We start from the raw sequence: 11,062 nt of genomic DNA on the forward strand, positions 1-11,062 counted from the left end.
GTTATCATTAAACTTTATTAGAGTTAAAGTAGTTTTAACTCTTAGTTTAACAGAGTTTTAAAAGAGTTTTAGATGTGATATTTAAGAATATCTTAAGAGAAATCTTTAGATATTTATTCTCCAATTTTGTTTTAATTTTCGGTTCTACTTTTACCTTTTATATATCTTTAGACAAATGCGCTTGCTCTTTAGAGCTGCTAGTGTTTAATTAGTCTTTAATGTGGAATATACACCTCCTTGATGACTAATTTGTCACTTCTTTTTAGATATGCCAGTGACCATTGGGTTACTGCCTTTCTTCTGTACTTAGCCTAAGCATAGGTAGGAGCTTCATATTTTAGTGTTTCTCAAACTGAGCCCGTTGGAAATTCTCGAGAGCAAGGGGAATGTCTGTGAGAATTTTCCCTCTTAAAGAGGAACTCTTGTATCATTTGAGTCCAAGAAATGCTACTGAAAAATTCTCTAAAGCTGAATCCTTTCAGTTGTGATGTTTTGAGCAGAGAAAAACTATATTTGCATGTTGCAAAATGTTGTTTTATTTTACTGAATCCACTGGTTTTTCTCCCTTTGACATTTTTCTCCTCTTGAGTTTCCAGTCAGTGTTAGCTGAGAAATGCTTAGCAGAAAGAACAAATGGGTCTCCACAAAAGCATAAAACTTCATTCCAAATGGATTGAGTCCAGTGTTTTGTTTGGAAAACTACCTGCAGAGCCTGTGGCTACTGTAGAGATCTAGGAGGGGGTGTGAGGCACAGGCATGAAATTAGGGAGAACAAGCGGTGGGAGGCCATGAGGGAGCGTGTTTATGTAGGGGAAAGAGAACTTTCAGGGAACCGTGCTGACGGCAGCTTAGAGGCCAGGAATCGCCGTGTTGTCAGCACTGGTATTGTTTCTGAATGTGTCTTGAATCCAGTGGATTTTATCCTTGTGTAACTGGGAGTAGCAGATTGGAAACTAATTCCAAAAAAGAGAGAGGGCAGCCTCTGAATGGACCACGGTTTTAAAGAGCTGATGCTCATGCGGTCAGCTTGCAGTGATCACACCAACGTGTGCAGATCATTTCCTTCCTGTCGTACGGTTTCATTCTGGTTTGGGATTGCTTCCTGCAGCTCCTTTTTCTCTGAAGACGTACCTTCCTAATAATACCTATGCTCCAGGTAGAGGTAGAACAGATGCTGAATTTGAAGGAGAATGAAAGATTCCTGTCCCGGCCAACTTAGGCCACCTTTTGAAATTCTCATCATGAGAACATTTCTTAGTTTTAGAAACTTATGTATAATAATAATGGTTAAAATTTATTATTGAATGCCCATTATGTGTCTGGCATACATTTTCTCTAATCTTTACAATAGCCCCGAAAGGCTTACATCGTCCGCATTTCGTGATGAGAATACTGAGCGAGATTTGGTAACACTAACTGATGTGGCCACGATGATGAAGCCAGTATGTAGGGGACCCAAGACCACGTCCAGAAGGGCCCTGTGCAGATGAAGCCCTGTGACCTGGGAAAGAGGACCTGTTGGCATCTGGTAGTGTCTTGCCTCAAGGAAAGGGGAAGCTCTAGGAGGAGAACGTTGGAAACACTTCTGAAGTACATTATTCATCATCAGAGTTTTACTTCCCATCAGATTTGATACTCATTTATTTCTTCCTTGTCATTTTACTTCTCTTTCACCCAGTCTAGGTTTGGGAGACAGGCCTTCGAATAACAGCTTGCTGTTGCCTAGGGTGCAGCTGGTTCCCCTTTAGCATTATAGTAACACGATAACAGTACTTTCAGAGCGGTACAGGTGAACGCATGAAAAATGACTGTTCAGGATGGTGGCCCTGGCACCCAGACAGAGTCCAGCTTTGTCATGCGCACTAGCTTGCCAAATTTGGACTGGTGATGTCTCTTAGCCTCTGAGTTACTAGTAATGTAACTGTGTGAATTTGGAGTTAACCCAAATGTGGATTTGAGGATTATCTCTACCTCTTAATAAATGTGTGATTTAAAACAATTATTAAGCAAAATTTCAAATGTACACAGAAGTTGAGAAAATGCTATGACAAACCCCTTTTGTACCCATCATCTAACTAGCTATGCAATGTTAACCAAACTGTTATTAAAAAAAAATTTTTTTTTAGATTTTAGAGACAGAGTTTTGCTCTGCCACCCAGGATGGCATGCAGTGGCATGATCATAGCTCACTGCAGCCTCCAACTCCTGGGCTCAGGAGATCCTCCAACCTTAGCCTGCCGGGTAGCTGGGACTATAGGCATGCACCATTACACCTAGCTAATTTTTAAAATTTTTTGTAGAGATGGGCTCTTGCTATGTTACCCAGGCTGGTCTCGAATTCCTGGCCTTAAGTGATCCTCCCGCTTTGGCCTCTCAAAGTGCTGGGATTACAGGCCTGAACAAACTTTTTAATCTTTCTGAGTCTGTTTCTTCTTTAAGATTGGGGTAGTGGTCTTCCCCTCAAGGAATTACCATGAAAATTAAATTATAATTAATGTTTCACAATAATACCTAACACTTCTTGTCCCGCACTGACCAGGCACTATGCTGTGTGGTTCCTGTGAAGTGTAGGTACCATTTTTATCCTCATTTTACAAAAGAGAAAAATGAGGCTCGCTGATGTTGAATAACACGCTTAGGGTCACAAAACCGTAAACCACCACAAACCAGCCATTTAAATCTAGTTTTATTTAATTCCAGAGCCTTAAAGAGGACTTTTACAAATCATAAAAAGGCTATGCACATTCCCTCCCACCCCTACCCTATTTTCTTTAAAAAATATTTAAGCTTTTGGCTTAGTCTGTCCCTAAGCAAATGTCCATAAATTCCTTAAAGAAAAAGTGCATTTTAAAGAAGCCAAAAGGTCAAGAAAGCAAAGGCAAAGTGGATTGGCTTTTCAGACTCCTTGGCTCACTTCATGTAGCCTCAGGGTGTACTCAGGAATTTGCTCATTTCTGTGATTCTTGTATTAACTGGTGACATTTGATTAGCATCCCTGCAGAGGAATATAACCTGTTATTTCTTCTTTGTGACCCGTCTTTCTTTTCAATGTACAGCATGCTGCAGACTTGGAAAAGAAGCAGAATGAGACAGAAAACAGGAAATTGCTGGGGACCGTAATCCAGTATGGCAATGTGATCCAGGTAAGTCAAGGCGGCCGTTCCGAACCTTCTGGAGCTGCTGTGTTATTATACAGAAGACGGAACTGAGAAAACACACCCCTGAGACAGGGTTTGGGCACCCATACTGTGGGACTCCATGGAGACAGCCACTTTATTGCAGAGTCTAGTGTTTCTTGTTGTATATGATGGACTCTAAGGCTTTTGGTTGGTTATGTCTCAGTGTGAGAATCTGTTAAATACTTCACCCTCCCTGTGGCTGATAATTTAAGGTATGTCTAGATATTTCCAATGGGAGGCTCCCTACCTGAAAAGGAACCTGGCTGTCGCAGTTTTGTTTAACTTGAGTTGCTTGAAAATTCTTCGTATTTGGTGAGAATTGGCTTTCCTGTAACTTTTATCTGTTGGTCAATAGCTGCTTACTAGAGGTAATAAGAGCAGTTTTCTACCCTCAGAATTTTTCAAATAAAAAATATTTATCATTCGGAAAAGTTTTGTATTTATCAAAAATGTGATTGTCCTCTCATGTCTTGTCTCATGGTTGTGAGGTTTATTTGCTTATCTTTCGTGCCCTTAAATTTGGCATGGGGATAAAACACAATCCAGGAAACAGCTGCTGTGGGTTTTGCTCAACAGATCCCTCTGGGTCTATCCCAGTCTTGAAGAAAACTGGATGAGGAAGCCCAGTGCCAAACGTGGCCTTCTCAATTTGTTCTATTACCGAATCATTTTGACCCAGGCACAAAGGGTAGTAGTTACCAACTTTTGAGCACCTGGACCCATTGGGTTATTTTGCCTCATTATTTTTCTTTTTGAAAGGTTTTGCTTACTATGTAAACATTCCTAATTTCCTAATTACAAAGGAATTCCTTCCCATTTCTATTGCTATTAGGTATAGAGAAGTACTAATCAGGAGGATCTCAGAACTAGTTAAAAAAAAAAATGGTAAAAGCAACTTTTTGGAGTTTATATTAGGCCTTTTGAAAATAGTGAAAGTAGCTTCCAAAATCTGCTTCCAAACTCATCTGAAGGTTAGTTCCTGCCAGTCCCACTCCCCTCCTCAAGTTACATCCAGTTCAGAAATGGACACGAGGGTCCAGGTGGGCTCCAAGTTCAGCCTCAGCTCTCCCGCTGGGCCAGGCCAGCACCCTGGAAGTTAAGAGTCTCTGGTTGAGTCAGATCAGAGACTATGGCTTGAGATGAAGATGAAAGAGGCGCACAGGGGCGAAGGACATAAACTCCCAAATGCGTTCTGGTTTGGGTTTTGTGACTTATTGTGAGATTTAGGGCAAGAAATCTTACCATGTCTCAGTTTGCTCACCAGCACAGTGGAAATGCTAATGGCATCTGCTTCCTGGGATGGTCGAGAGGTGCCTGTCACAGAGGTGCTGTGGATACGTAGTAACTAATCTTAGTTATTATTACTTCCCCAGTTATTATTACTGGACCTTGGGATCCACCTGTAGGTAACTGGTTTATAAACCGAGTCTAGCACCTGGACAGGTGCGTGCAGGCCCAGGGGAACAATGGGGGCTTGGGAAGACATTGCCTTCCCCTCGTTTATCTTGGCCCAGGGTGTCAGGGGCTCACCGATCAGAAAGGTTGCTCCTCCACTTCGAACAACACTTTAGAAGATTGAGGGACCTCCTAGGAGTGTTCTAGCAAGTGTGTCTGTTCACACGTGAAAGTGGGGATATTGGCAGTTAGCAACAGAGTCCCGTATGGATCTTACCTTTTCCCCAGGGCTGGGGCAGCCTTCGTATTTCCTTCTGTTTTCTCTTATAGCCTGTTTAGTTGGGAAGCCTTGGCCAACTCTTCCTGGTCTAGACCATCTATCAGACATACTGTTTCCCATCTACAATCTTTCCCCATGTCATGTAACCATTACCCAAGAATCAAAACTAAAGTGTTTGGAAATTCAAGCCGTGTTCCAATTGAAATGACAATCCCCTAATGGGATTGCCTTCTGCATCAATCTCTTGTGCTCAAAATTGTCTTCCTTAGCTGCACACTTGTGTCAGGGTACATCAGACCACAGTTCCTTAGTGCCTTTACACGAGGTTAGACCTGTCCCCACTAACATAGCAGATGGTGGTTCAGTGGACCCAAGCAATATCCATCATGTCCAAGCCTATGTGGAGAAAGAAAAAAGTATTTGTTCCTTCTATTCTGACCTCCACTTCTGCTCCCTTTAGTCTTCCTTCTTGTCTAATCATTCCAAGCCTCAGGCGCTTTGTGATTCTTTAGCTTCACAAGCAGTTCAGTGCGGGGAGGAACGTATGATACATAGTGTATATGACTGAGAGAGAAATGGTAGAAAATCCAGGGATTTTCTGACATTCCCCTTTTTCTCTTGGTGGGTTTGTAGCTCCTACATTTGAAAAGTAATAAATACCTAACTGTGAATAAGAGGCTTCCAGCGCTGCTGGAGAAGAACGCCATGAGAGTGACGCTGGACGAGGCCGGAAACGAAGGCTCCTGGTTCTATATTCAGCCGTTCTACAAGCTGCGGTCCATCGGAGACAGCGTAAGTGCAGATCCCAGCCTGGAAGGCGCTCCCTGCCCTGCCTCCAACCCCAGCTACGTGTTAGAGTCCACTAGCAGAAGTTTAAAGTCGACACCAGAAGCTTGTCCTGTACGCAGACAGGAAATTGCTATGGAAACTAGTGTTTGGGAAACAGGGAAATGTGGGGAGAAGTGTGACCTAAATACAGTCACTATGTTTTTCCTACTGGACTTCTGAAAAAAGTGTATGAACTGCCCTTTACCTCAGTAACTTTACCAGGAGAACAGCTATTCTGTATTAATGTCCTGGAAAGGTCCGCGTCATTCTAGATCCGCTGCTGGAATAGTAATGTCTTTCTATTTTAGCAATAAAGTTAGTAAGGGAGGGAGGATGGGGGGAGAGTAGCCCTGGGGGTGAGCCTCCTTGGTTCCCCGTTGGTGAGCAGGCAAGTTCTCCATCTCCGGCAGCAACCGCAGTTGGTCCCGGAGCTGGGCCTGCTCCCCGGGGGTTCTTGAGGATATAAAGCCACAGGAATTCTTTTCAGGGAGACTTACAACAATTCTGATATTTGTTAGCTAAATTAGTCAGCCATTACATGGGCATATACTGAACAGTGAATATGTTTAAATGCTCTCAGCTATATTTTTGACCTTGTTAAAGATTCTAAAGTAGTTGCTTTTTTTATTAAAAAGAAATATGTGCCTTAAACAGCATGAAATCTTCTCAAAATGCTCAGCTGGCCTTAACCTAAAACTAGGTTTTGACATTTTTTTAATAGTGCCATTTAAGTTTACAAGATTTGGACAGTTTAAATATGTTTAGAAACATGAAATCATGGCTTTATTCTTTTATAGATTAAGACTTACCTTAGACCATATCCTGTTTTTTCTAAAATTTAGTTAGAGCTTATTTATACAAGTCCCTCAACTGAGCCTAACAGAGGTAAGATCTTTTTCTTACTGCTCCGGACTGACTTGGAAACGTCTCTACGTAATCAGTGACAGTCACGGAACAAAATGCAGCCTCAGCCTTGTAAACATGACCCCCTGCCTGCACAGGGTCAGGTTTGAAAAGCTGTGTCTTTCTACTTGCTGGGGACGGGTGTTCTTCAGTACAGGCTTCTATGGCTCCTCTAAGACCTACCCCTTGGTCAGTCTGCAGTCCTCATCGGTTTTGTGAAAAGCTCTATTGCTCCTTTCTGTTCCAGGTGGTCATAGGTGACAAGGTGGTTCTGAACCCTGTCAATGCTGGTCAGCCTCTTCATGCCAGCAGCCACCAGCTGGTGGATAACCCAGGCTGCAACGAGGTAAGGAAGCCAAGTTATGGCTTATGGGTGGGGTTCTGCTGCAGGAGCAGGCCTTGCTGGGGCCAGTGTGTGAGCATGCTGAGAGTGGCTTCAGCAGTGACTTGGGGCAGTGCTATCCCTTCTGCAGGTGAGGAAACTGAGGCCCAGAGTCAAGGCTGTCACATAAGGTTATGCCAGTCTGTGCAGCGGGTGGGGGCTTATGTTCACCCCAGTGCTCAGTTTGCTAAGCCTCATGGCACTGGGGGATAGATTTCCAATTTGTTTAGCCAGAAAAGACCCCTTTTACTAAATTTTCTGGCCAGAGCGGCACTTTTTTCTAGTTCGTCTCCCTAAATAGGGTGCCTTTCTCTGATCGCTAAGAAAGGAACACTACAGAACATCAGCAGCCCTGCAAGGGTGATACCTTGCTTTTGGCAATACATCTGCTTGGCCTCTAAATTGGCAGCTATAGGATACAAGGACAGTAGCTTGCTTGTGACATAAATATTCTGTCTGATGGTTAAGGACACAAACTCTGGAATGGGACAGATGTGGGTTCAGACCCCAAGTCTGCCATTCCTAGCTCTGTGACTGTGGGTTAGTTACCTAGTCTCCCTGGGCATCCGTTTCCCTGTCTCTGAAATGGGGGTGATGGTTGGACCTATTTTTCAGGGTGTTGCTGAGGATTGTGAATGTTAGTACTTAGCTTGGGGCCTGGCATAGATTCAGTGCACAAACAATGGCTGCTGCTGTTAATGATGATCATTAACATTTTCAGATATATACATTGGACTCATTTTTTTTTGCCTTTGTAGCTCATTTCATTTTATAAGTACTTGTTTTTGTTAGGACTTTACTTTCTGGCTGTAGAACGAGAGACTTGGAGGAAAAGGAAAATACCATTCCAGCAGGGCAGGAGAGGGTTGGTTCCATTAGTCACGCTTGGAGTGTACACAGTGATTGGTGCAAATGAACCATTTATTGTTGAACACTTCTAGCAGGCCAGTTGAGTTTGCAGGTGCTATGATCTTAATGGTGTCAGTCTTCAGGGTTTTAGGCTAAAGCTCAGCCACGCTTCTTGGGCTCCAGTGAGGAATTTGGGGGCTGGATGTCATAGTTACTGTGAGGGGTATGTGGAAAAATAACTCTAATTTGTTTTCTAGGTCAATTCCGTTAACTGCAACACAAGCTGGAAAATAGTCCTTTTCATGAAATGGAGTGATAACAAAGATGACATATTAAAGGGAGTAAGTTTGATGCTTTTTGGGCCAGCAGCTTTTTGATACTTAGCTCTTCTTGGGACAGCAGTTTGGTTCTCTTTTTAAATTCATTTTTCCTTAATTCTTTCTTGCAATGACTTGCAGGGTGACGTAGTGAGGCTGTTCCATGCTGAGCAGGAGAAGTTTCTCACCTGTGACGAGCACAGGAAGAAGCAGCATGTCTTCCTGCGAACTACAGGCCGGCAGTCAGCCACGTCTGCCACCAGCTCCAAAGCCCTGTGGGAGGTGGAGGTGAGGAGGGGGGTGGGAGAGCAAGGAAAAGGGCCTGCGGGCTTATAGGACACGAACCTGTAGATACACAGCGTGCGTGTGCGTGTGTGTGTGTGTGTGTGTGTGTGTGTGTGCGCGTGCGCGCGTGAGCATGTAAGTCACAACAGGTACTCATGCCCACTCCGTTCCCAAAATGGGTTGGAACGACTTAGCTCAATAAGTGCATCACGACATATCAGAAGGATGCCGGATGTTCTTGTGGAGGAAAATATTATCTACTTCGGAAGCAAACTCAAAAGTGAAATTGGAAAATTCTTTCCCTGGGCCATCTAATGATCTCTTCTATTTTCTTCTCTCCCTTGCTTGTTTATCTGTCACAACACTGTTTAATTGAGTGTCTACCTGACATGATACATAGGTGACTCACACATTGGGTGATGGGGTGGAAATAAAAAATACACACCAAGATAACTGGAGCACACAGCAGGACGGGAGAGGTGACAAGAGGCAGGCTGCACATGCTCTGGAGGTTTCGGTGAGGGAAGAACTGGTTGTGTGAGGGATTAAGGAAGACTTCCTGAGGGAGACAGGTGCTGCTTACAGGACCATCTGCATTTCAGAAGGAAGAGGTGAATGGGGTAGGTCACTTCCTGTAAGAGAATGGCACAGAATTGGAAAGAGGAGGCAGCCTTGGGATAAAAGTCTATTAGGCGGGGAGAACAGGACACGCATGAGAAACAAAACAGAAACTGTTTTTGGAGACCGGAGCCTGAAGGGCCATATATCCAGGCTGTAGAAAGTTGGGATTTAATTTATAGGCAGGGGAGAAATGTGGAAACTCGTTTTGAGCAAGGGAGTAACATAATCAGTGTGCTACTTAAAGAACATAGAGGATTCTCCCCACAGCATGTAGATTATTGAAAGGAGAGACTAGAATTGCAGGACCGAGAAGGAAACAGTTTGAATGCTTGATGACAGAGGTAATGAGAGTGTGGGCTAACGTGGAGCTCAGTTCCTCACCCAGGGTCTTCCTATCACAGGTACATTTCTCTGTCCGCTGCCTCTCTTCCTCCTCCCTAGCTTCAGTTGTGTTATGTTGCAGTTGCCGTCTAGCTGACATACAGTGAAGTGCCCAAGTCAAAAGTACACGGCTCAGTGAATTTTTACAAATACATTCAGCCATGTAACTAGCACGCAGACCAAGAAACAGAGCAAGAGCAGCAGCCCAGACGGTCCTTTGAGCCTTTTTCCGGGCAGTGTCCTTACTTTCCTCTTGGAGAAAGAACCACTGATTTGGTGTCTGTCTCCGTAAGTTAGTACCGCCTGTTCTTGAACTTGATATCAATGGAATCATACAGTATATAGTCTTTGGTCTGATTTTTTTCACTCAGCGTGATTATTTAAAGATTCACCCATGTTGTTGCGTGTATCAGATCACGCATTCCTCTTTGTTGCTGCACCGTATTCCGTCACATGGATGCCCCACAGTTTGCTGATCTGTTCACTTGTTGATGGACATTTGAGTTCTTCCCAATTTCTGGCTATTACAGATAAAGCTTCTAGGGACATTTGTACCCAAGTCTCTGTATGGATGTAAGCTTTCATTTCTCCTGGCTAAATACTAGAGTGGAATAGCTGGGTCATGTGGTAGGTGTATGTTGAACTTTGTAAGAAACTGCCAAACTATTTTCCAAAGTGGGTGGACCATTTTACATTCTCAGCAGCAATGTATGAGGATTCCAATTCTTCCATGTCCTTACCAACACTTGGGATGGTCAATCTTTTCAATGTAGTCATTTTAATAGGCGTGAAGTGACATCTTGTTCAAATATTTTGCCTGTGCTTAAAATTGTCTCACTGCTCTTTTAACATGGAAATTGTTGTCGGTTCATCTTGTCCGTGGTATAGAAAAGTTTCTACAGTGGACATGATAAAAAGGAATCTGCATAAAGTTTTTGTTAATTTCCACCCTCTATGCATTTTCCTCTTCTCCTCCTCTCTACGCTCATGGCATTTGCCCTTTAGTTACCGTACAGGTCTACGTAAGGACCTGCCCATCCTGCTAGATTATAAACTCCTTGAGAGCTAGAACCTGGTCTTGAACTTTGTCTTTGATCATTGATGTCCCTGTGGTCCTCACCATAGAGTTTCTAATACATTCAAAACAGTCTCTAAGAAACGCTTCTCAGGTAATTTGGATACTGTTGCAAAAAAAAAAGGGGGGGGGAGACTTTCTCATCTTCCCAAGTTAATGCAAATTGGGAAAAATTGAAAATTGAGAAAACAAGGGAAGAGGTGAACTGCTGTTTCATTAACTTAATGCGCCCGCTTCCATGGAGTTCTATGAACAAGGTACTTTTGCATAGTTGACATCATTTTATAAACAACTTTATACTTTGCTTTACTGTCCTGTTACAAACTGAAGAAATTTAGAAATTCCAGAACCCTATAGAAGTCACTGTGGCTGACTTTAGTACCTTAAGAGCAAGTACTATGTCTTACTCAACATTGAAATGAATAAAAGATGATGACTTTCTGTGGAGAGCTTTTGAGGTATAGACTTCTAAAAATTTAGGTACTTTACTTGAAAGTCCACTTCAGAGCATTTTCTATTTTGTTTTCTTCTGAGAAGTAGCAGCTGTCTAATTCTGATTCTTTCAAA

At 43.0% G+C, this 11,062-nt stretch overlaps 1 protein-coding gene across 3 annotated transcripts in view; it reads left to right on the forward strand.

Annotated features, from left to right (window-relative positions):
- The window catches only part of ITPR1 (inositol 1,4,5-trisphosphate receptor, type 1), a 304,534-nt gene that overhangs the window by 108,107 nt on the left and 185,365 nt on the right, over nt 1-11,062 (forward strand). For all 3 annotated transcript variants that reach the window (XM_012647244.1, XM_012647253.1, XM_012647261.1), the window contains exons 4-8: nt 3,057-3,143; nt 5,488-5,646; nt 6,833-6,931; nt 8,074-8,157; nt 8,275-8,421. In XM_012647244.1, coding sequence (XP_012502698.1) covers nt 3,057-3,143; nt 5,488-5,646; nt 6,833-6,931; nt 8,074-8,157; nt 8,275-8,421 — 576 coding nt within the window. The remainder of the gene's footprint in view (nt 1-3,056; nt 3,144-5,487; nt 5,647-6,832; nt 6,932-8,073; nt 8,158-8,274; nt 8,422-11,062) is intronic.

This window comes from Propithecus coquereli, unplaced genomic scaffold (genome assembly GCF_000956105.1).
Source record: "Propithecus coquereli isolate 6110/MARCELLA unplaced genomic scaffold, Pcoq_1.0 Scaffold107, whole genome shotgun sequence".
NCBI classification, from domain to species: domain Eukaryota; kingdom Metazoa; phylum Chordata; class Mammalia; order Primates; family Indriidae; genus Propithecus; species Propithecus coquereli.